Source organism: Protopterus annectens, chromosome 11.part0 (assembly GCF_019279795.1).
Source record: "Protopterus annectens isolate FY-2018-M chromosome 11.part0, PAN1.0, whole genome shotgun sequence".
In the NCBI taxonomy this organism is placed as follows: domain Eukaryota; kingdom Metazoa; phylum Chordata; order Ceratodontiformes; family Protopteridae; genus Protopterus; species Protopterus annectens.
The window spans coordinates 331996323-332023260 of record NC_056745.1 but is presented as its reverse complement, the minus strand read 5'-3'; the positions used below and the strand labels follow the sequence as shown (position 1 = coordinate 332023260).

At 42.0% G+C, this 26938-nt stretch overlaps 1 protein-coding gene across 2 annotated transcripts in view; it reads right to left on the bottom strand.

Moving 5' to 3' along the window:
* Window positions 1-26938, bottom strand: part of SLC41A2 (solute carrier family 41 member 2) — a 1208246-nt gene that overhangs the window by 713473 nt on the left and 467835 nt on the right. For both annotated transcript variants that reach the window (XM_044087830.1, XM_044087831.1), the window contains exon 5: window positions 17934-18078. In XM_044087830.1, the coding sequence (XP_043943765.1) occupies window positions 17934-18078 (145 nt within the window). The remainder of the gene's footprint in view (window positions 1-17933; window positions 18079-26938) is intronic.

The window sequence follows — 26938 nt, the reverse complement described above, 5'->3', positions numbered from 1 at the left end:
AGATACGGAAACACCTGGAATCCTAGACTTCTCAGGTGAGCAGTCACGACCGCCAAACATTTGGTGAACACCCTGGGGGCTGTGGTGAGACCAAAGGGCAGCGCGTGGAACTGAAAATGACTGCCTCCTAGGCTGACGCGCAGATGTCTCCTGGACACTTGATGTACCATGATATGGTAATAAGCGTCCTTGAGATCTATGGAGCACATCCAAACACCTTTCTCCAGCAGTGGGAGAATGGATTGTAGGGTGACCATTCGGAACTTGGACATTTCGACTGAACGGTTTAGAATGCTGAGATCCAAAATGGGCCTCAAGTCCCTGGTCTTTTTTGGCACCAAAAAGAATCTTGAGTAAGTCCCTAATCCGATCTGGTCTGCGGGGACCGGTTGGATGACTCCTTTTTGCAGCAGCTTTGACACTTCTGAGGCTGCAGTTTCCCGTTGACTGGGTGGCGGGTCCGGGATTTTTTTGGAATGAGGTGGAGAGTGAGAAAAAGGGATGGCGTAACCTCCGGTGATAATTCGAAGCACCCATCGGTCCTGAGTGATACCTTCCCAGGCTTTTAGGTGCCTCGAAAAACGACCCCCAACTGGCTCCGGAGCTGCACAGTCGGGCAATCCCTCAGGGACTGTGAAAGGCTGAAGAGCCACGAAAGGACTTGCGGTCTCCAGTGTTGCGAGGGCCTCTGCCGCCTCTGGGACGGCGTCTTCCAGAAGAATTTCCCCCTCCCCTGCCTCTAGAAGGGGGATCGTCCTGCTGTGAGGGGTAAGACTTCTGAGATCTACGGAACCACATCTTCCCTCCTCTTTTAGCCTTGGGGTAAAGCCGAAAGGGAGTGGAAAATCGTGCCCCTACGGCAGTCAAAGTCTTACCTTCTTGCTCGCAGCGGGTCAGTGTGTCCTTTACCTTGGGTCCAAACAAAGAGGACCCATCAAAGGGGGCATTGGCAAAGGAAGACTTAAAGGCCTCCGCAAAATGACACAGGCGGAGCCAGGCTTGCCTCCGGACGAGTTTGATATGGACGACAGCACAGCGAGCTGAGAGCCAACCATCTGGGCCAGCTGCTCAGGCAGGTTACCCAAGAGGGTATCTGAAAGTTCTTTAATCAGATCCTTCTGAAATCTGGTAAAGTGCGTGAGATAGTTCAGGGACCTTAAAGTAAAGGCCGCTGAACTTAGGGTGCGCTTACCATACCGATCCATGCTCCTAGACTCCTTATTAGGAGGATGGACGGACGTCGAAGCCTCTGCTACATCTTGTTGGGTAGCAGATGCCACCACCAAGGCATCTACAGCCACACCTTTCGTCAAAAACTCCTTTTCCGGGGGTGCTGACAGGAACTTATTTGGACGAGCAGGCACCGGTTCCACAGAGTCTGTGTGTTCCCACGCCCTTCGACAGATCAAATCTAGGAGCTCGTCGAAGGGCGGAGACACCCAGGAGGCAGAGGGCTGAGCCCCGAAGGCCTTAAGGAACACCGACTCATCAGCAGAAGGGGGTTTGGATTGCCAGCCGCCTCGTTGTTTAAGGGCTTCCAGGATGTCTGCAAAGAAGACATCTGAGGACGACTTAGGGGACTCCTCTGCATCATCAAGATCAGTGTCTGATGCGAGAGACTCATCGGGGGAGTCAACGTGCTTCCTCTTGCACGATCTTTTCCTGGAGGGTTTCTCCGAAGAAGCTTCAGAGGGACCTCCAGGAGGGGGGGAACCCCCGGTGGGGGTAACCTCAGGCCCCGGGGCTCCGCTGTCTAAGGACAGGGGGACTGCCAAAGACCCAGTCTCAGTGTGCAGGGAAGGAGCTGGGGAGACCGTGGAGGTAGCCAAAGAAGATTTGGCTAACGCACTCCTCATGGCCTTGAAGGCGGGACCACCAGAATCCTGGGAAGGTCCCACCTCCGTGGCCATAACGGTAGACGGTACCCCCGCAGCCGACGCACCGAGAGGAAGGCTTGGGACCGAAAACATCAGTCCCGAAGCGTCCCCCCCGGGGCCGACAGAAGAAGTCCGCGTACCGAACTCCGACTCAAGAGCCGGAGTTGGAGTAAGGGTCGGGCCCGACCCGAAAACCTCCGTCGGCTCCACCAGCACCGGCTCCAACGGTGCCAAGGCTGTTGGAGGAGGAACCATAATAACAGGGTCGACCATCGGCTCCGAAGCCGAATGGGCTGGAGCCGAAACTAACTTTTGAAACACCGGAGACTGGAAAAGTCTTAGGAGCACCCTGTCGATGTCCGAATCAGACATCTTGGAGGATCTAGATGACACCGATCGGGTCCGAACTGACTTCTCCATCGGCTCCATAGGACTAGGGGACCGGCTCCAAATGGATTCGACTACTATCGGTTCCGAGGGAGACCTCAACACAACTTCCCTCGGTGCCGAGGAGGACTTCGGTGCCGAAGGGGAAGAGTCTGAGCCGGCAACCCTCATCGGCTCCAAAATCAGTGGAGCCGATGAAGGTGACCCGCCTCTCGATGCCCCAGTGCTCGGCTCCAAAACCAGAGGAGTCGAGACTGGAGGAATCGAGGCAGACCGTTCCGCCCTCGGCTCCGAAGTCCGTGGAGCCGATGGAGAAGCCTGCCTAGGTTTTTTGGCAGTCGGTTCCGACAAACTGGTCGGTGCCGACGCTTTTTTCTTCTTGGTAGGAGAGGAAGAGGAAGATAAGGCCTCCTCGAAGGAGGGTTTAATCAGTCCTTTTAATATTAATTTATTCTTCCTCTCCTGGAGGACTCTAGAAGAAAAGGCGTGACACACGCTACAGGACTCCTGTAGGTGCTTGGCACCTAAACAATAAACGCACGAGGAGTGGTAGTCAGTTATCGACATTTTGTAACCACACCTCATGCACCTTTTAAACCCAGAGGGTCTATGTTCCTTAGACATGCTGACTAACACTAAGAAAACAAGTTAAGGTAGCTGTTTGTGAAAGATTTCACCACAAGAAAGTGAAACTAAGTTTTTTTTTTTTTTTTTTTTTTTTTAAGTTTAAGACAAAACGCAATGTCAGAAAAAATACACAATATCAGTACAACAATCACTGAAAATGAGGGTCAAGACCCTCTAACTTAAGCAGGTACTTGACCTCCTAGAAAAAACAAAAACGCTAGATAAGAATAGGGGAAGGTCCCTCTAACTTAAATGGGAAACCTTCCCTTAACCAAAAACACAATTTTCCTCAACAAAAGTTTTCAAACACACTCGAACAACAACAATAGCTGTTAAAACAGCTTTTGGGGTAAATTTAGCAAAATTCCTGACAGGAAACTTTGAATAAAACAGTACTTAGCCCAGCCAAGTTTGAGACCACGTCCTAGCTTGAAAGCGGCAAACGAGATCTGGGGGATTAGTGGTGGTGCATCCTGGGATAAGAAATAGCTCAGCCAATAAGAGGCCTCGCTCTATAGCATAGCGTGCCGAGTCGGAGCCGAGGGATCGGCTCCGAGCCCATCAGTACTGAATGTAGGCGAGATAGGATCACATAACATCTAGCGGTTTTACCAGTAAATGAAGATATAACATTGCCTATGAACCATTGAAGGTATAGCAGTTAGGTACTTTATACATTAAAGAAATATACAAGACTATAGTCCAACATTGATAAGCGAAAGAGCAGATGTAAAAATACAGAAGACCCACTGCAAATGGGACTAAAAGGAGAGAGATTAGTACAATAACTGGCTACAAACAATGTTAAGCGAACTATAGGAATGTAACAAAGCAGATTAAGCTAAACAACAGTACATATGTGTATCATCATATCATGCTCTTGTAGCTAATATAAATTTTAAGTCACTGACATTTCCTATTAGGTTATGATTGATAAGGATCGATATGATTTCCAACCCAATGTTATTTGTTATTATACATACATTCAAGCAATACATGAAAAGTCCCTAGCACGAAACCTAAACCTCATATAGGAGGTCTACGCCAAATGAGGAGTAAGGAGTAATATGCATTCTCTAGGTTACAGTTAACTATGGAGCAGAAATGTAAAGAACTGACATTGCTACAGTGACATCATTGCTTTAAAGGAAGCCCATCCGTAAAATATGCTTTCATGACAAATTATGCAATAAGCAGAATTTCAAACAAAAGGAGACAGAGAAGCAGGGAAAGAAGGAGAAAGAATGGTAAAGGAAAGAAAGGGAAGACATCTTTGAAAGAGAAATAGGTGGGAGTTATCTGGAAAGTTTAATAATAGCCTTTGCTGTCCAGTTAAAAAGTTAATTTATAAGCCAGACATCAAGTTTATACCTGAAGATTCCCATGCTGCAACCTCTAGGGGAGATCTACTTGAAAGAAATCTGCCCCAGCTTTGCTTTTGTTCTGTTTAGAGTTATTACTGTATACCATTTTAAAAGACTGGTTGAGTTTTCAGGTTCTCATGGTACAAAGTGTTCAGAAGAGTTACTTATTAGTTGTCCAGAAAACTCGATGGTCAACAGTTTCTCAGCAAAACGCCTTATATAAGGAATGAAAAAAGAAACATAACAGTCAACCTGTTATTTTATAGGAGCACCGAAGCAGGCTTCCCTAAATCCCCTGCGTTTGCCATGCTCACACCTTCTGATAAGCATCTCCTGAAATAGGCCAAAAAGCTATCTAATATTATGATCCACAAACACCTCTCTGTAAATGCCTTATAAGCTAAAGCCAGCTCTGAAAAAGTGTTGCTCTGTCTTAATTGGGCACAAAACCGAGCTCAGGATCTCTAGTGAGACGTATCCTCTTACCCTACTACTTTCTTTGGTAAGTTTCCATTACTTGCATCTCTTCCTGAATGTCTCAAAACCTAGCTATGAAAGTCTTCAGATGCGGAGAGAGGTAAGGATTGTTTGAGAAGTCTTTGTGAGACCCCTCGACTCATGTTGGGACAACCGGAGGCACTAAATACCTTAGCTGTGTCTTTGCTTAAGCAGGACGGCGGTTGCCACCGCTTAAGGGTCTCATTAGCTACCTCCTTTACTTAAACAATTTCCTGGTGACTAGGACTGATTGCATTTAGTTTTATTTTCAGTAGATTGTCACATTCTGAAAATGTGAAATTTGTTTGTCTACTTACTGAACTACAATCCCTCTCTTTAGGTACCATTCATTTCCGACACAGTGCATATACAGCATTGCCCTGGCTTGTGTATTAGAGACTCTGCGCTCAAAACCCCCAGCAAAATTTCTCACCTTATTTAAACCTTTGGGAGTGAATCGCTGGTACTGCAACACTTTGCATGCCTCTTTCTATGTATCGGAGAGCCTTATGGTATGTGAAGAGAGGAAGAAATTTTTTTACGGAGTTCGTATATGCAGCCACATAAGTCAGGCTGAGACTGCTGGAAGAGGTCAATATTTCCTGTAGTGTTCTGACTTAATAGTAATGTCAGTTGCCACCTTTGAGGGTCCCACTGGCAGCCTTCTGTTTCTGAATCATTTGCACACCACCACTCACAATGCATATTAGTTTATTAAAAAGGAAAAGTGTTGCGCTCATTTCTAGCCACCAGGTACGTGCAGCTCAAAGTGAGGCTGCCAGTGGGACTCGCACCAGGATTTACACTACACTACAAAGCAAAGACCGCACCCCACCCCAAAAAAATCTCTTGATATGGTCAGTCACTCACTTCTAGTCAGGTGTTCTTCCAGATTCTGCCCTATGTTATTTTACAGGTATCTAAGCAACAGAAATGAGACTGTGGGATAGGCTCATCAGTGCACTTTAGGTACTCTTCTGTCTCAGTCATGTCCCCTAAGGGTATGCCTGAAGAGTCTACCTTTATTTCTACTCCTGTGAATGACATGGCCAGCTATTATGCTCCAATCATTTTCATTTTAGTAAACTGATGATTCTGCTATACTTTTCACGGTCCTTTCAACTGATAAAAAATAAATACAAAGCTCCACATCAACTCTGCTCATTGTTGGCTATCTGATTCTGATGATCTGCTGAATACATCTAAATATCAAAGCAATGCTTTTCTCTTCCCAGCATTATGGCTTTCAAAATGATATACCCAATATTACCACTAAATCTAATAGTACTTTGGAGCTGTCCCTCCTTTCAAACTCCTGACAGTAATTCTATATCAACATTTGAAATCTAATGTAGACATTTGCACAATTTTCCATCTTCTCAGCTCATTTTTGTATAAGAATTTTATAATAAGGTGGATAATCTGGCTTCTGGACACATTTTCAGATTTCAATGCTTGTGTGAAAGTGCTATACATTTGTTAGGATTTTCTTTGTCTTTACGTTTCAATTAAGGCTTACTTATTTACTTTGATATCAGCGTAACAAATGCCTTGCTATCACTCAACTAACAGAATGCACTTTCTTGCTCACCACATTAGCTCTTCCACCCATCCTTTTCTTTGCAGACGCAAAGCCTATATTAAAAACACTTGGAATGCCTTTTTCTCTGTGCTCATTCCTAAGCTCTGGAATTCGTATTCTCCCGCAAAACATTTCAGAATATTTTTCTCCCACTTTTTCTCTAACGACATATCCCACTGCAAATACAGCATGTGTGGATGACGGCCCTACCTGGCAGCAAGAACAAGTCAAACAGGACCATCATCCACAAAGTCTTGCAGGAGCTGTAGCCCCTGTTTATACCCTATCTTCCACTTCCTACTAGGGAAATAGTGTCTTGGTCCCAATGGCCCGCTACCCCCCCCCCCAGACTGGGCCTGTTATCACAGCAGAATGGGCCCTAACTGTCCCCAGACCAAGAAACTACACAGCAATCCTCCCTCTTAGCAATCTACATCACTGCAGGCAGAGGCTATGAGAATAAAGAAGCATTTCTATTTAGGTGCCTAACATCACCCCATCCCCAGATAGCTGATGTCAGTAAAATACTTCACTGCTCAGGGGTGTCATGCTTTCGCATGTACCATTCCATACACATATATTCCACATGTGCCAACTACTGTCCCTATCTATTTTATTTATTTTATTTGTTTACCAGGAAAGTCCAACTGGACAAGCTGTCCTTTTTCAGCAGAGGCCCGGACAGAAAAACTCCTACATTAACAATAGTTGTATATAAAAATTATTTAAAAGTAATGAGAATACATTACAATATGTATGTAGTAGCAAAGCTCCTTAACATGCAAGAAAAAAACATAATTGCACATGAAAAACAGTAGTATCAATTTGAGTAAGGCAGTGCACTTAGTATTGGACAAATACACATTGTAGCACATAACTAACAATGTTTACATTTCAGAGTTGATGATGTAGAATGCGATAGAGGATCTACATGTTACAATCGTACAACAAAGATCATATTTTAGGTGGCTGAGATACAGAATAAGAACCATAGTAGTTAGTAAAAACATATGTATATGGAAACAACTTGGGCAGTAGAAGAAAGGAAGAACACCCCAAGCATATCTCAGGTTTAGCTATAGATTCAAAAGATTCAAAGAAACTTTACTGTCATTTAGGACCACACAAGGGCAGCCCAAATGAAATTACAAATCTCAGCTCATGAGAGAAATGCATTGCAAATAATATAGATACAGTGATATCAGAGAATAACATAAGAAAGAAAATAACATGTATGGCATGCATATATACTGCGGAAGGATAAGTAATTTCATTAAGTGTTAATATAGTTAGAAGGATCAAAAAATAATAAGCCCAATAAGCAGACTTAGCTATTTATGTTGATGTTAGCCAGGATCAGAACAGGTGCATATCCATGAATTGGATAAATGGGATTTCAGAAGGTTTCTATTAACTTTATTGGCAGTGGATCTTACGTTTATAGGCATGACATTCCAGATTTTTGCAATGTAGATGGAGTACAGGGAGGAGGAGTTCTTACTTCTAGTTATGTTGATTAACGATTTGTTACTGGATTGTACTAAACAACTGTCAGAATACTGATTATGTAGTTCTTGAAGAGCTGGAGTTTTATTTAGATGGTAAAGTATTTGGTGTTCCATTGTAAGTTGGTTAAGGGTAAGCCGGTAATTCTAGTCAAGAGAACAGTTTAAGGACCTGACAGTGGTGAGATCTATAACTAGAATCATTGGCAAACTTTGCTATTTTGTTATAAGAGGTGTTCAGTTTGGTTAAGTCCAATTTATTATGATTTATGAATGGGGGGTGCAAAAAAGTGTGGAGACAATGTGGGTTCTAGCAATAATGATCTTAGTGTTACTGGTTAGATATTTTTTTACATCTGTATAGAGTCCCAATTTTTTGTGACCTTTTTTTATTGTTTGGTAATGTGCAAGTCAAGCTTCATGTTGTGGTGTATGAAGACATCTAGAAGTTTGGTTTGGGGGACTAGTATAATGGAAGTATCACTGCAAGAAGTAATTTTTAATGGAGGGATGGGATCTGTGGCTTTTGCAGGTTGAAACATCAGCTTAATTTTGTTAGGGTTGAGTATGAGTTGAGCTTTCAATAGCCAAGATTCAACTGCAGTAAAGGATTCCTGTGTTATATTTTGTAGTTGCTGGAGTGAAGGGGCAGAACAGATTGAGGTAGAGTCGTCTGCATATTGAACCAAGGAGGCATGTAGGGTGGCAGTGTAAAGATTGTTGGTAAATATGGTACAAAGAAGAGGACCATGGATAGACCCGTGTGGAACATCTAAAGTAACAGGCAGAAGAGAAGATAGGTTGTTTTGCCATTTTACAGCTTAATAACGGCCAGATAAATAGTCCTGGAACCATGCAAGTCTGGAGTAGCTTAGATTAAGCTCAGAAAGTACTGTTAAGTGTTTGTTATGAGAAACAGTATCAAACGCCTTTGAGAGATCCAGAAAAATAGAAGAAATGAGTTTGCCTTCATTCTGGAGATGATTAACAGTATTAGTAAACCTCATAAGGGCTGTGGTTGTGCTGTGATTGGGATGTAACCCATGCTGTGCATTAGCTAGAAGGTTATTAACTAAGAGATAGTTTGGAGTTTGTGAATGTATGCACTTTTCAAGAATTTTTGATAAAAGGTGATAAAATTGTGATAGGCCAGTAGTTTGACAGTTCTGTAGAGTTATCACTTTTGTGAAGTGCTATTATATGTCATTAATTTCCAAAGGGCTGGGATGTGTTGATCAGTACAGAGACTGGATAGGATATGGCTTTGGCTGCGATTTAGAGGTCTTTGGACCGCCAAACCCATGCCCATGCCCATGGCCTAGCTTTTTCCAGTGCCATTCAAATCTCTATTTGCATGGCATGATTAGCCAAATGAAACAATCTCTCCCTCCCTCCCACAGGATGGGTGAACCAGCACTTGCTGTTAACTCCTGCCCCCATCAGTTATCTTTAAACTCTCAAGCCATTACTCAATTACTATTAGTCTGGGTCACCATTAGGGCTTTAGCCCTCTATACCAAAGAGTCTCTGAACATGCTACAGTTTTAATCACATATGCAGAATTCAGTAAACTTCCCAGTTATGCAAGCAAGCAGCCTTTGGATGTGTACCTTATTTTCTTTGTGACTATATTTGTTCTGTATCAAGTCATTGTGAAGGTTTTTCTCCGTATGCCTCTGGTAAAAGCAGATTTTGTCCAGTAAAAATTTTCTGGTTAACAATCATAACCGAGTAAATCTCCACATCCCACATATCAATATCAATCACAGACCCATCTCTAACCTTCCCCTTTTTAGAAAGACTACTGAAACAGAAGTATTAACGTTGGAGAAATTATTTCCTAATCATTCTCTTTGTGATATTCTTATTTTGCATTTAGGAGTGGTAAAAGGACCAAAATGGTACTGACAAAAAGTACAGTTTTGTACCTACCATAAATGTAGATGTCCGATAGATATGCAACTGCAGTCCTTACATATGGGTTGTCCTGCCTCAGGCAGACCTCGGTCGGCCGGATTCCAAAGTCTGGGTCCGACGTCGGCTGATGTCGCCTCCTCCCCGACGTCAGAGCGTCAGGGGTATAAAAGTATCAGCCGACGCCATCTTCTTCAGTGTTTCTTGCCCCAGATGCCAGGTGCCCTCCAAGGAAGGCTAAAATTAGAACTGGAATAAAAATTTCCAGACATACACAATAGCAATAAACAGATACACCATAACAGATATCCCCAGCTAAGTAAAAAAGGAGGAAAGTGGACCCAATGTACAGAGGGGAAGGAGGGTGGGAAAACCTGACTGCAGTTGCATATCTATCGGACATCTACATTTATGGTAGGTACAAAACTGTACTATGTCCTTCAAGAATGCAACTGCAGTCCTTACATATGGGTTGAATACCATAGCCAAGCTGGGGGTGGTAGGCTCTAAGATAAGGATGGTGTAGCTAAAATGCCCTGCAGGACTGCCGAAGCAAAGCCTGCTCAGGATCTGGAATATAAAGGGAGGTTGTAGTGCTTGGAAAATGTATGCACGGAGCTCCATGTAGCAGCTTCTAGAATGTCCTTTGTAGCCACCCCTCTTAGAAAGGCTGTGGAGGTGGCTGTAGCTCTGGTGGAGTGTGGTCTGACATTGGCTGGCACACCCTTTCTATGGTAGGAATAACAAAATCTGATGCAATGTCCAATCCATTTTGAAATTGTTTGTTTGGAAATTGTTTTTCCTTGTACCCCAGGAGCGTAAGCTACAAATAGTTGGTCAGACTTTCTGTTGGCCTTAGTTCTGTCCAAGTAGTAGCGCAGTTGTCTGTGAATGTCCAAAGTGTGCAGCAGTTTTTCCCCTTTATTTTGAGGATTGGGAAGAAAGTAGGCAGGTGAATTGCTTGATTTAGAGACACCCTGGAGATCACTTTTGGCATAAAAGAAGGATTGGTTCTTAAAGAAACCCTGTCCTGATGAAAAGTGAGGAATGGAGGAACTGCCATGAGGGCCTGTATCTCCGAAACTCTCCTTGCTGAGGTTATTGCCAACAGGAAAACTGTTTTCTAGGAAAGAAATTGTAATTCTGCAGATGCTGCTGGCTCAAAGGGAGGAAGAGTTAATTTTTCCAACACGAAATTGAGGTCCCATGCAGGCACTGGTGGTTTTCTGGGAGGCTTGATATTCTTTACCCCTCTTAGAAATTGTCTCAGCAAAGGATGTGAGAACACAGGAGGATCGGTGTTGTATCTTGCTGAAATAGCTGAAGCATGTATTTTTATGGAAGAATATGAAAGTCCATTATGCAGCATCCCTGCCAAGTATTCCAATATCTGTGGAATGTTCATTACTGATGCATCCTGTCCCTTGTTGGTATTCCAGGTGCTGAATCTCTTCCATTTGGCCGAATAAGCTTTTCTGGTGGAAGGTCTGCGTGCTTCCAGTAATATCTGTTGAACTTCCTTGGAGAAAGAGATATGCGGAGACATCATGGGACCCTCCAAGCTGTCAGGCGCAGAGTTTGCAGATTTGGATGAACCGTCCTGTAATTGTGCTGAGTCAAGAGTGGAGACCATAGAGGCAGGGTCCACGGTTTGGTGCAAGTTAAGCTCCTTAGTAGTGGATACCAGTGCTGTCTTGGCCAATCTGGAGCTATTAAAATGCCTTTCGGTTGCTCTGCTTTGATCTTCAGTAACACCTTGGTCATCAATGGTAGAGGTGGGAATGCATAGATTTTTAGAGAGTTCCAGCTGAACGAGAGAGCATCTATTTTCCAAGCTTGTGGATGATGTGACCTCGTGCAGAACTTTTTCAGATGATGATTGAGGTGGGAGGCAAAAAGGTCTACGTCCGGCCTCCCCCATGCAGAAGTTATTTGTGCAAAAATGTCTGGATGCAACATCCATTCGTGTGGATCCAGGGTGTTTCTGCTTAGACTGTCCGCTAGAACATTGTCCCTGCCCGGAACAAAGTGGGACTGTAGCTGTATGTTCAATTTCAGGGATTTTTCCCAAAGAGTCATTGTTAGTCTGCAAAGGGGGTAAGAATGAGTACCTCCCTGCTTGTTTATGTACCAGATAACAGTGGTGTTGTCTGTTCTTATTAGTAGGTGGCCTTGCTGAAGATATTTTCTGAAAGCCTCGATTGCATGCATTACTGCTAACATCTCTTTTTGATTGATGTGCAGATGTACTTCCTAGGGAGTCCATTGCCCTTGAATACATCTGCCCTCCATGTGCACCCCCCATCCATGGTCTGAGGCATCTGTTGTAATGGTTTGGCTTGTTTGAGGCTTGTTGAAAGGCATACCTTTGTTTAACTGGCTTGCTTGGGCCCACCACAAAAATTCCCTTTGTAGACATGTGATGAGTGGGATAATTGCTTCTAAGTTGTGGCTGTGTTGAGACCATAAACTTTTTAGGTACCATTGTAGTTTTCTCATGTGTAGTCTTGCCAGTGGAATCAGTAGAATGCAAGATGCCATGAAACCCAGGGCCTGCAGGATTTTCCTTGCAGTCATCTGGGTGAGCTTTGCTAGGCTTTTGAAGTAATGTGGTAGTTGTTCTTGCTTCTCCTCTGTGAGGTAAGCCATTTGAGATTCTGTGTCTAGTTTGGCTCCTAGAAATGTTATTTGTTGGGATGGCAGCAGTTTTGATTTTTGCAAGTTGACTGTGTATCCCAAAGCCTGTAGTAAGTGAATGACATAATTCAAGTTTTTTGTCAAGGCTTGCTTGCTGTCCGCTTGCATAAGGCAGTCGTCCAGGTAAGGGTATATTTGTATCCCCTGGAGTCTGCAATGTGCAATTACTGATGCCAGGCATTTCGTGAATACTCTGGGCGCAGTAGATAAGCCAAAGGGCAATGCTGAGAATTGATAATGCTCTGACCCTGCAAGAAATCTGAGGTATCTTCTGCAACTGTGTCTGATTGGGACATGCAGGTATGCCTCCTTGAGGTCCAGAGTAACCAGCCAAGATCCCTTGCCCAGCATGGGAAGGAGTTGCTGTAGCGTCAGCATTTTGAATTTTAGTACAATGAGAAAAGTGTTTAGAGTGGACAAGTCCAGTATAGGTCTCCATTGCTTTTCTTTTCTTGGAACAAGGAACAGTCTTGAGTAAAATCCCTGGCCTTGTTCCTGAGGAGGAACCTTTTCTATTGCTTTGATTTGTTTCAGCTTTGTAATTTGTTCAAATGCCTCTGCCCTTTGATTTTGTGGCAGGTTTGGCATGCCTTGTCTTGTTGGTAATGTGTGGAAGTGGAGCCTGTAGCCTTGGTCTATTATGTCCAGAATCCATTTGTCCTTTGTTAAAATGTGCCAGTTTTTTGAAAATAAGGATAATTTTCCGCCTAAAGGTGCTTCTCTGAGCCTTGGTCGGCGGTGTCAAAGGCAAGTCATTGCGATTGTCCTTGTGGGGCAGGGGAAGTCCCTGTGCCACCTCTCTGATTAGTCGGTTGCCATTGGCGTCCCCGGTAGGAGCCTCTGTATTGCCCTCTTCCTCGGCCACGCCTGTTTTTTCCCCTTTGAAATTTGTCAGTGTCCGGAAAGGACCAATTCTTAGAAGGCCAATTCCTGCTGAACCTAGGAGGCTGAACCTGGAGGAAATCCTTGACTGTTTGCACTGATTTAGCCTTTTCCTCAATTGGCTTCAACACATCCTGAGCATTAGTACCAGATAGCTTGTGCTTTTCCAGAGGAGCATCTAGAAGCTTTGCTTTAACATGATCTGGTAATGGCTGTTCTTTTAACCATGCATGTCTACATATGACGGCCCCTGTCATAGCTGCCCTACATGAAGCTTCCAATGCATCATATCCACACTGAAGAAAATGGTTGCTAACCTGCTGTGTGTTGTGAACCACATCCTGCAAGGCCTTCCTATCTAAAGGCTCAGGAGAGGCTAATTTTTTCTGGAAGTAATCCATCAAGAAATCCTGATACTGAAACATATGAAAAAGGCAATTGAGGGCTCTCAGACAGTGTGGTAGAGGTATAAACTTTTTTGTCCCACCTCTCCAGGAACCTAGCTTCCCTGTCTGAGGGCAAGGGATTCTTGGCCGTGGATGTAGTGACCCCCTTGGGCCCCTGGGAAATTGTTTCAAGATCAACAGCATGGGCCTTAAAGAAATGTTTATGAGTTTCAGGAACCCTCTAGTATCTGTCCGGCTTGACAGGAGCAGGAGGGAGAGAATCAGGAGAAGCACTTGAATCTGAGTACACATCATCCAGAACATCAAGCACTGGAGGGATAGCTAAAGGCCTGTGTTGTGGTAGTTTAAGGAAGGTACGAAGCCGTTTTCTGGAATCGGAGTATTCCTGGCCTTGCCACTGAAAGTGTTCCCTCATGGAGTGAAGAACTTCCCCAAAAGAAATATCCTCAGGAGGGGAGGCAGAGGGGATAGAATCCTCCGCATCAGAATCCTCGTAGGCCTGGAAGGACTCTTCCTGGGTATCTTGAGTGATCAGAGTCACCAGAGGCTTCATCTGAAGAAAGGGTGTCAGTATGCTCAACCCTGGGCCTTTTGTCAGAAGGTGGCTGAGATCCTCTTTCAGGATGGGCCTGGGAGCCTCTGATTAAAGAAATTAAATCTGCAGCTAAAGACATGATTTGTTATCAGTAGTGGGCCGAGGCAGAGCTTTAGGAGGGTGAGACTTAGCCTGCCTAGCAGCCTTAGCACGTGTGTAGGCCTTGACAGACATAGACATAGGGGGCCTAGCTGCCCCACGTGCTGGAGTAACCTTGTCCACTGGAATGGTCTCCGGTAAATCTTGGGCTTCAGAATCTGGAGGAAAATCAACCACCGGCACCGGCTCCGGGGCCGGAGTAATCGGTAATGCGATGTCGTCGGTCCGGAGCGGTGGAGGAACCACCTCAGAAGAAACCGATGCACTCGCGGAATTTTTTGGCGTGGAGTCGGTGGAAGTCGCGGGCCGAGGATGTCGGTCCCGGTCCTTCCATTTTTTGGAAACATGAGTTGTCGGTTGTTCCGACGGCATGGTATAGGAGAAACTGTCGCCGAAAAAGTCTTCAGCAAACTCTGCCCGGCGCCTGAGTGTGCACTTCTTGAAGCAAGCACAGGCGGCACAGGCCGAGACGTCGTGGTCTGGGCCAAGGCAGGGGAGGCAGTAAGAATGGAAATCCTTATGAGGTATTTGTTTACCACAAGACAAACAGTTATTAACTTTTTCAGTTTTTTCTGACATCGGCTGAGGCAAGAAAAAGATCTCCAACGGGGTACTTAGCTTTTTTGATGACTTTGGATACGAAAAACACAGGAGCTGACCGACCGGCACTTGCGAACTGCTTCTGCTTCGGGCACCGCACGGCAAGAAAGACTGAAGAAGATGGCGTCGGCTGATACTTTTATACCCCTGCCGCTCTGACGTCGAGGAGGAGGCGACATCAGCCGACGTCGGACCCAGACTTTGGAATCCGGACGACCGAGGGCTGCCTGAGGCAGGACAACCCATATGTAAGGACTGCAGTTGCATTCTTGAAGGACATCTAATAAATAATCATTTCCTGGAGAAAGATGAAGCAACATAATCTTTCTTCATCCTTCCTTTCATCAGCTTTTCATAACATTACCTGCAGCACTGGAACATAAAATTTGTGAGATCGTGGCTTGACTTCGTAGGAACCAGTCATTCATATACTAACTTTCTGACAGGCTAGACTTGGGGTGGGGGGTAGGAGAAGACCACTCATTAATGTACTAACTTTTCTGCAAACCATAATCAGAGACAGCCATCTCTGGAATCAGCTCTTCAAAAGCTTGGAATCCAAGGAGTGCCTCAGAGTTCCACCTTGTCACCTATGCTACCTGAAATCCTAGGAGATATCATAAGGAAGTAAGGGTTATGGCTACATTTCTGCACAGAAAACAGCTAACTCATTTATTTCCTTTGCTGCACATCTGATTATTTTTGTCTTAAAAAAATATTAAAATGTTTAACAACTTCAGGAAAACTAAAGACAGAAACACGGTCAATGTAGAACATTAACTAACCTTGGAAAGACGGCCGGATGAGAGGTGATAAGCTTACCTTTTGCACAGACATGCGTGACGAGTGTTATAAACAGAAAAGACTCACTCTGTTGGACTATAAGTAATAAGCACAGCTTGCCTGGCATCAGGTTGGAGATAAGAGAAATACCACGATCTGAAGAAGAATTATCGAAAACGCTTATCGTTTGTGAAGGGACGTTACTCAGTTCTTTATTGTTTAACACTGGTTTCTTTTCTGCTAATAGTGAATTCTCTGTAATTTACATTGACGAATAAAAAGGTTTTTAACAAATGCATTGTGTTAGTGTTAGCAAGAGATACTATCCACGCTATTTTACACTACTTTATTCTCTGCTGATACAGACACTGGACTTGGTGTGTATTACACTATTTGGACTTGCCTAGGATTTATATTTTTGCTATTTTTATCAGTGGAGCACCCACTTAATGGTTATATGATTTGGAATATAAAGCTGTGATGGAGAGGATCGGATTTGTACTACAGTTGGTTGCTTTTTACCACTCCACCTTCAGTAGTGAAAGGCAATTGTTCCCGAGAGACAGAAACACGGTCAATGTAGAAAGTACAGTTGTGTACACTTACCATAAATGTAGATGTTCAAATGTATTCACTGTTGCAGTCATCACACTTGGATTATCCTGCTAGGGGTAGCCCTCAGTCGGCCCGAATACCAAAGGCTTAGTATTTCTGCATCAGTTGCTGTTGCTCCAGGACTGACGTCAGGTAGTCAGTGGTATAAAAACAGGCAGCAGATGCCAAGGCATCAGTTTTTCTTGCCCCAAATGTCAGGAGCCCCAAACAGGGAGGTAAGTTATGGTGGAAAAACACCACCATTAAAAAGTAAATACCAACAGCCCTGTAAGGAGTGAGGAAGAGAGAGAGAGACAGAGACAAGGGAGTTGGAGGGTGGGAAACCAGGACTGTAACAGTGAATACACTTGAACATCTACATTTACGGTAACTGTACACAATTGTACTATGTGCTTTGTGTTTTACTGTTGCAGTCATCACACACGGGTTGATTCCCAAAGCTGAAGAATGGGTGAAGGCAGTCAAGAAGAGTTGGGGCTGGCTAGTATGCCCTGCAGGACTGCGGTTAGAGCAAGAAAAAAGGACCCCCAATGGGGTACTTGGCTTTAGAATACTTCCACTTCAATTTCTGAAACGAAAACTCAGATAGCGGCCGACCTGCACTCGTGAGAACCGCTTCTGCTTTGGGCTCCTCGGCAAGAAAGACTGATGTAATAGCGTCGGCTGCCTGTTTTTATACCACTGATGACATGACATCAGTCCTGAAGCAACAGCAACCGATGCAGAAATACTAAGTCTCTGGTATTCAGGCCGACTGGGGGCTACCCCTGACAGGATAACCCAAGTGTGATGACTGCAACAGTGAAACACGAAGAACATCATTAATTAACCTTGGAAAGATGGCCAGATGAGAGGTGATAAGCTTATCTTTGGCAGATACATGCGTGACAAGTGTTATAAACAGAAAAGACTCACTCTGTTGGACTTTAGGTAATAAGCACAGCTTGCCTGGCATCAGGGTGGAGATAACAGAAATACAAGTGTTTTAGTTTCACCTTCCAAGAGGCTAGGCTCAGACTGTCAGAAAATAACACACAGGAGCCAGCTAATGCGGCAATCCACTACGTTCTGTACAGGAAGAGACCACTTGTATAATTATGCAGCAGCATTTCCAACATAAGAGGAATTCAAGAGAAATGGAAACTTGTTGTGGATTTCAAGAATTTCCTAATTCTTACTAGGCCCTACACCACCAACATACCAGTGGTTTCAACGTCTTGCCTACCCAGTGGAGTGAGACACTATCATTACCACTCTCCATGGTGGGTGGTAGATCTGTATTTAGTATGATTACAGTATGCTACGTGATGAGGTTCAAGTAAACAAATACATAATCCAGCTGTGAGGAAGAAATAAAAATAGCAGAGAGAAACTGCTGCTGAGAATACCCTGTACATAGAGAAGATAACCACCTCTTTAAACAGCTCATTTCAGATTACAGCACAAGATGATAGTACAAGTTAAAAAAAGAAGATTTGAAAATATCAAGTCAATGCCTCACCCTGTAACAGTGATGCAATGGAAGCAGTGGCTACACTGCTGGAGCACAGCAGTAATGCATAATCCCAACGAAACATGCCCTCTGGAATCCACCCCAGCACAACTGCAGCCACTGCTGCTAGGAATCCAACCACTGTAGCTTGTACCTAAAACATAAGAAACAAAGACTGTACATTAACAACTAGAGCATTGCAAGGTCACATGCATTTGTGAGGACTTTAAGCATATTTTAACTAATTACTTTTCAATGATTAAAAGCCACTCATAAGAATGCCAGCAAAGCCTGCTAATTAAAACAGAAAAACTTCACAAGTGGTGATATTCAATACATGATTATCTTAAAAGGCTATCATAAAAACATGTCATCACATCTCCGAACCAATATGATAATACAACTGATCTAGTTTTCCAGTCCAATTAGCTATTACGAAGGCAGAGGGCAATTCCACTTTAAACAAAAGAAAAAAAACTCACCTGGGGAAATTTCCATTCTGTTTTTTTATGAGCTGTAATGTCATTCTGCTTTCTGAAGAAAAAAATGTTCTACAGTGCCCTTTGCAAAATGCTGACAGCAATAAAAATTCAGGTGGTATGCCACCGGGATTTCTTCAGATTTTCAATAGCCAACAAGTTTCAAAACATGCTACTAAATCTTGCAAGCAGCAAGGGCAATAGTGCTTCTCAATAACAAGGCAAACTTCCAGTAAGGGCCGAAATTAAAGAGAGATTGAGTATCATGTGACATGATAGCTCTCACACACACACACACACACACACACACACACACACACACACACACACACACACAAGGAAATTGCTATCAAATGAGTATTTTTTTTATTTTGAAAAGTGCACAGGTGCTGTACTGTCATCTTCAAACTACCAGTAGTACCTCCATGAGAAAGAAGCAGTCGAACTGAATGCAAGTAGCATCAATACAAGAAATATAATAATGCTTCAAAACACACATATATAGGCCACACACCTATGTCAAGAACATTGTGGATACCACATGTCCATTACTTGCAGCCTCTTTTAACCCTTTCAAAGAAGTTTACCAGAATCAGTAGACAGCTCTACCTTTCACAATGCCAAACTGTTGGGGATCAAGTCTAATAATATTCTTGATACAGTAGTTTATGAGGTCAGTTATAAAACATTCCATGGTTTTGCAGATGAGGCTTCTAAGACTGACTGTAATTACCTGGGTTAGATGCAAGGCCACCCTTAATGAGAGGCATCACCACACAAGCACACCACTCGATAGGGTGGAAACCAGCAATTAAACTTCAGTTAGACAAAAGTAACCAAGTATATTGTCAGGTCCCATGGAGGAAGTAATTTTGTCCTTCGTTAGTACATTCAGTACAAGATCTTTAGAAGTAACTGGGGAAGCAAAGGATTCAGGCATTTCAAGGCTTTGGATAAAAGCATTCTGTGTGAAGCTGAAACTAAACTTGCTTGCAATGATACTGGCAATCTCAACTGGGTCAGAATAGGAGGTTTCATCATAAATAAGTTCAGAGCAATGCAGGGTATTGTTTCTTAGCTAACATAACTAATGTACAAGCCAACCTACATTTAAAAGGCTCCTTTACTGGACCTATTAACGCTTTTTATTTTTTTTTTGTAATGCTTGATATTTTCCATCAGAAGGGTTTTGTATTTGCCATACAATTTAAGGAGTTTCTTTCCTTTGTTGTAGAGTTTATTAATAGTAGTGGACCACCAGGTGGTTTATTTTTGTATTTCACAAGATCCTTGACTCTGGCAGGAACCACTAGCTCAAACCATTTTTCTAAATGGGTGTAAAATTCCTTAGTGAAGCTTGCTGCTATGTCAAAGCCAAGCGTTGTGCAGTCTTAAGTAAATTTTGACATTTCATAGGTTCATACTAGGCTATCTGCCCTAGGGCATTTATAAGCCTAGCCAGAGTGTGTTTGGCTTTCGCTACCCATTTTAAATGAATGTTGCTATGCCCTTTTTCGAGGTTAGTATACTGTGCCTCTGTCTAACAGTGACACAGAAGTGATACCCGGGGTAAACCTACAATCTCCCATCCACTCATCAAGATTCCTCTTGAAGAGAGTCAATGAGGGACTCTGCCTAACCTGGACTGGGATTTTATTCCAGAGTGAAGGGAGCCCCTGGGTTATGAATCTGTCCCTCCAGCATGTCCTATTTATTTCAGTGCTGAGGTTCAAGTCTCTCGAGCGAGTAGCTCGATAAGATTTGGATTTTCTGAGGTGTAGCATGTCCATTAATTCCAGGTTGGACATGGCTTTATACGTCAGGCACAGATCGGCTCTGAGCAGGCGGTATGCCACTGAGTAGAGCTGGAGTTTCTTTAACTGGGCAGCATATGGCATCTGTTTGAGCCCTTTGATCCTCTTGGTGAGGTACTTTTGGGGTCTTTCCATTTGCTGCAGGTGTCTGGTAAGGTACATCCCAAAAGGGGCATTGTACTCAATTATGGGCCTGATGAGGGATGAGTAAAGAGGCACGATGACCTCCCCTGATCTAGATGTGAATCCCTTCATGATTAGGTGGGCTATATAAAATGTTTTTCTAACCACTTTGGCCACGTGGCTTTCAAATGAGAGATTGCTATCAACTTGGGTCCCCAGGTCCCTAATTACTTCTTCCATACTTAATGGATTACCACCTATGTGGTAATTTGTGGGCACTTTGCTTTTGCCAAAGGGGGGTGACTATACACTTTTTGGCGTTTAGCTTGAGGCCATGGCTCTGGCACCAGTTGTCTGTTTCTATGAGGCCCTTTTGGAGGATGCTTGTGTCAGCTGGAGAGTCGATTATGGCACCTAGTTTGCAGTCATCTGCGAACTTGGTCAGCCACAGTCCTTCCGTGTTGGCCTGTACCTCCGAGAAATATATACCAAACAAGAGAGGTCCCAGGACTGAGCCTTGTGGGATGCCACTTGTAACTGGTTTGGAGTCTGACATGGCTCCAGCAATTCTAACCATGTGGGTTCTGTCCTTGAGCCAGTTTGCAACCCATCTAGTGACATAGGGGTTTATATTTAAGCTGGTGAGCTCATCTATAATACTTCAAATGACCAAAGTTGAAAGAACAAGTAGCAAGTCTGCCCAAAAAAATAGATGTAAAAAATGACAAGTTTAATATAAAGTGCTTTTCGTTTGCTTAATAAGCAAACTTCTTCAGACAAGTTACAAAAACTGAATGAACATTATATAAATACTTATGACATCACAAATTGATAAAATAATTAAATAATTAAATAATTGAATCATTAAATGCAATCAAACTTAATTGACTCCTGAACAAGAAATAACCTAAAATCTAAAACTAAAACCAAAGATTACTGTGTGTACAATGATAGTGTATCCAAGTAACATTTTATATGAAGTGTCACCTACTTGAATTATATATCATATTTTACATTAGCAATGCCAAGAAAATTTATTAACTTAAAATTAATTAGTAAACAATAAAATAAATGCATCTTGAATGTATAATCAAAATCTGCAATCAGAAATACCTTAAAGTAGTAATACATAATTCCAGGTCTTGGTAAAACTATTAAAATTGTTGAAGCATAACCAGACCGAAAGGAAAAACAAAATCAAAAACCAATAAAAACTGAGAACAGTGACCATGATTAAAAATTTGATAACAAAAACCTAAAAAATTGTTAAATACAAGTTCTGGTAGGCTCATCATCATCTTTTTAAGCTCAGTGTTCTCAGGATACTTGTAATGGAGCAAGCTTCATTGAGGCCAGGCATATGATATGCTTCTAGCCTGATTTGCCATTGTAGTTCGTGCTCCAATAATCTAAGATGGGTAGGGCCACCTCTACAATCATTACTGATCTGATCTATAGCTATAAACTTGAATTGATGCGTTGGATATTCCAAAATATGTTTGGCCAATGCATTCACTTCTTTTTGTTTCCGAATAGCATAAATACGTTCATAGATCCGTTCACAGAGCTTACGCTCCGTTTTACCTATATAAAATGCCAAACAATTTTGGCACTGGACTAGATAAACCAGCATGCTCGAATTGCAATTAGTTCTGCATTGAAGTTTAAATTCATGTTTGTGTACAATAAATCTATTAGATTCAATAATATATTTGCAGAAGTTACAAGATTGACATTTGAACATGCCGGGAGACCTAGTGAAAGGTGGTTTCTGCTCAAACCATGTCTTCAAGTTCTTTGCTTTCTTATAGGTAACTTGAGGTGTAGGACCCATCTTAGCAAACACCATGGAATCTGCTCTAAAAAGATCCCAGTTTTTCCTAATGATGGACCAAAGGTTTGCACCGTCTAAAGTAAAAGTAGTGATGAACCTAGGAATAGTTGTATTTGTCCAAGCGACACTATCAACACTGTGCTCTAACAATACTGGGGAAGAAATTCTTGCCTGGTCATCATAACATCTAACCTGTAATAATGGAACATAGATCTTTTTCGTTCTTTTATAAGTCACTTCACTGATTAGTTCATCTATGATCCTGTTAGGGTAACCTCGACTAAGAAACATCTTTTTCAATACTAAACATTCGTCTTCAAAGTCTTCATCTCTACTTATGTATCTTGCTGCTCTGACCAGTTGACCTTTTACAACAGCCCGCTTCTGCTTAAAAGGGTGGCAACTAGTAAAATGCAAGAAAGTGTTTGAAAACGTGGGTTTTCTGTAAATTTTAGCTAAGTAACTAGCTGACGTTGGATCTTTTGTTAGCATTATATCCAAATATCCTATGTTAGTAGAGCTAAAAGATGAAGTAAAAAACAAAAAATCTGTGGTGTTGTTGAGATAAGCTAAATAATTTAATGCTTCGTGCTCGTTGCCTTTAAAAAGGATGAAAATATCATCAAGATAACGCATGTAAAAGACAATGTGCTCCGAAAATGATGAATGGTTAAACACGTATTGGTGCTCCCATTGGGCCATGACCATGTTCGCCACACTTGCACCACAAGGTGAACCCATGGCGACCCCCATAACTTGTAAATAAAAATTGTCCCCAAACATAAAAAAGTTGTTAGGTAATATCACATCCAATAGTTCATTAACTAAACTTATGTCCCTACTATTCGCATCCCTTGATCTTAACCTGTCACGCACCCAATCAATGGCTTTATCCTGAGGGATGCTAGTATATAAATCTTTAACATCTATTGTGACAAAGTTATATTGGTCCTGGTAACTCAATTCATTGACTTTAGATAGGAAGGTCCACGAGTCCTTACAAATTTGGACCTCCTGGGAGATATATTTTTGTAATACATTGTCCACTACTTTGGCACAGGCGTATGTTGGTGAGCCACGTCCATCTATCAAGGGTCGCATGGGAGGATCCCTGATGTCTTTATGTATCTTCGGTATTCCAAAAAGATATGGGTACCTAAGGTACATAGTTGACATGTAGTTGTACATGTCCAGGTTGATCCTACCTTCCCTAAACATCTCCTCAATACTATCCTTTATGATCTTATAGGCTCTATTTGTTTCAGACCTAGAACTTAAACTATATGATGGTGAATCTAACAAAGTTGTCATTTTGTCAAAATAATTATTGTTGTCAAATATGACTATTCCACCACCTTTATCTGGTTTGCATATACGTTAAGTTACTAGATCTTATGAAGTTTATACATTCTAATTCAGAATTGTTGGTACCAAAATTATGATTGTTCCGCTGAAATTTATTACGCCTAATGTCAACCTCACAAATTTGTTCGAAAATGGCTAGTAGTGGATGTACTGGTGGATTATATGTACTGGGGACATGTAACTTTTTACGTTCCTCTGTATATACCTCACCACCCATCATAAGTTGGAAATTAAGTTTCCTGGTGAATACTTTTACATCTAATATAGATTTAACAAAATCTGATTGTTGTTTAGGGACATAGGTGTACCCTTTGGAAAATAAATTCACCATGTTCGACGTGATCGTAACTTTGGAAAAGTTAAAAACTTTAAAATCGCCAGTGGCATTCGTACTAATTACTGGACCCCTGTGATTATAAAGTGTTTCTAGAACCGATGTTTCAGTATTATCCAGACTAAGTCTACTATCACCCAACTTAGGACTAGAAGTACAGCTATTCAGTCTGTCCTCTAAACTCATCATAACCATCTGTGAATCAAGAGTTAATGATAGTATTGATTGCTCTTCCTCTGGTTTGAGCGGTTCGTCCATTGGCGTTGTTGCTTAGGTCTTGCTCCTAAAAAATTATTGTTGTTATTATGTGCGGTATTAGTAATCCCATTATTGGGATTATTGTTATTTCTATTCTGGATTCGCTCACTTCTGCGCAGTTCTACAGGTTGAGTATTCTGGCTACCCAGTATGGGATCACTCTGAATTCCATTCACCTGGTTTTCATCTACTACCATAACATTATTATCTAGTTGTAATTCAGAATTATTTACATTAATATTATGTGACCTAGAGTTGGCTCTCCAAATTTGCACTGAAGGTGGAGGAGGGTATGCTGAACCATCACTGTAGGCCTTATTATCTCTGTTTAACTTTTTTAGTTTAACAGATTTAAGTTTGCACAGATGATCATCAATACTGTTAATCATTCTAGTGTAGTCATATCTATACCTATCAAAAGCCAAGTCCAGTTTTATTACATTATCCAATGCTTCCGCTTCAATATTCAGTTCATCAACCTGGCATGAGTAATGTTTAATCATTAATTCAAGAAGTTCGAACCCATGTCTATCAAATAACATGACTAACTCCTGGTGGAAAATGGAGTTAGCCACTAAACCAGTCAGGTATTGATAATGCCTCAGCCCCTTAGGGACAATTCTCCGTGCTAAGCACTCCTTGAAATAAGCTATTTCGAGTTGTAGTTGTAGTTGTAGGATCATAGATGAACTAATCAGTGAAGTGACTTATAAAAGAACGAATAAGATCTATGTTCCATTATTACAGGTTAGATGTTATGATGACCAGGCAAGAATTTCTTCCCCAGTATTGTTAGAGCACAGTGTTGATAGGGTCGCTTGGACAAATACGACTATTCCTAGGTTCATCACTACTTTTACTTTAGACAATGCAAACCTTTGGTCCATCATTAGGAAAAACTGGGATCTTTTTAGAGCAGATTCCATGGTGTTTGCTAAGATGGGTCCTACACCTCAAGTTACCTATAGGAAAGCAAAGAACTTGAAGACATGGTTTGAGCAGAAACCACCTTTCACTAGGTCTCCCGGCATGTTCAAATGTCAATCTTGTAACTTCTGCAAATATATTATTGAATCTAATAGATTTATTGTACACAAACATGAATTTAAACTTCAATGCAGAACTAATTGCAATTCGAGCATGCTGGTTTATGTAGCCCAGTGCCAAAATTGTTTGACATTTTATATAGGTAAAACGGAGCGTAAGCTCCGTGAACGGATCTATAAACATATTTATGCTATTCGGAAACAAAAAGAAGTGAATGCATTGGCCAAACATATTTTGGAATATCCAACGCATCAATTCAAGTTTATAGCTATAGATCAGATCAGTAATGATTGTAGAGGTGGCCCTACCCATCTTAGATTATTGGAGCACGAACTACAATGGCAAATCAGGCTAGAAGCATATCATATGCCTGGCCTCAATGAAGCTTGCTCCATTACAAGTATCCTGAGAACACTGAGCTTAAAAAGATGATGATGAGCCTGCCAGAACTTATATTTAACATTTTTTTAGGTTTTTGTTATCAAATTTTTAATCATGGTCACTGTTCTCAGTTTTTATTGGTTTTTGATTTTGTTTTTCCTTTCGGTCTGGTCATACTTCAACATTTTTAATATTTTTACCAAGACCTGGAATTATGTATTACTACTTTAAGGTATTTTTGATTGCAGATTTTGATTATGCATTCAAGATGCATTTATTTTATTGTTTACTAATTAATTTTAAGTTAATAAATTTTCTTGGCATTGCTAATGTAAAATATGATATATAATTCAAGTAGGTGACACTTCATATAAAATATAAAATGTTACTTGGATACACTATCATTGTACACACAGTAATCTTTAGTTTTAGTTTTAGATTTTAGGTTATTTCTTGTTCAGGAGTCAATTAAGTTTGATTGCATTTAATTATTCAATTATTTAATTATTTAATTATTTTATCAATTTGTGATGTCATTAAGTATTTATATAATGTTCATTCAATTTTTGTAACTTGTCTGAAGAAGTTTGCTTATTAAGCAAACGAAAAGCACTTTATATTAAACTTGTCATTTTTTACATCTATTTTTTGGGCAATCTTGCTACTTGTTCATTCAACTTGCCTAAAAAAGGCACTATGGGGGTGGCAAGAGCCTTTGCCAATATCCGAAAGCCCAGGGGTGACAGGTGCAAGCAGTCCCAAGCGAAGCATCGTGGCTTGTTGAGCATGTCATCCCAGGCTGACTGGCATTGGATCCCCTTTGAATGACACCAATATTTAAGCCAATTGTTGAAATTGATCATCTTGTCTTCATATTGTGGCATCATTCTTGGTGAGGGTAAGATGCTACTCAAGGTCAGGGTCATACCAGCCTGGGCTACATGCTCAGAGAGCTCCTCTATGTCTCTTTTCATGTAGTCCAGGGAGGTATGTCTCAGGTCATTCACACCAGCATGGACAATGACCGAGTCATATTTGTACTTGCCTTGGAGTGACCCGAGTGCTTGTGTTATGTGGCGGATCCTAGCGCCCGACAGGCAGCTCACCGTGACCTTCTCCTTGTTCAGCCTGGTGAGCGGGACGTCAGTGTGCCTGACGATAGAGTCACCTATTACAAGTGTATCAGGTATGTTGTTAGCCTTAAGGGCTGTGACTGTTCAGCACACTGGCTTTGTGAGTTATGTGTTGCACGTGTTTTGTTTTGGGGTAGCGGTTGCTTGGGTGTCTGCTTTGGAGGTCTCTGCTGCTTAGGCAGATTTTTATTTAGAGCCTCCGAGTATGTTTTTGTGTGTTTATGTGCTTGGTTTGCTGTCGTGGTA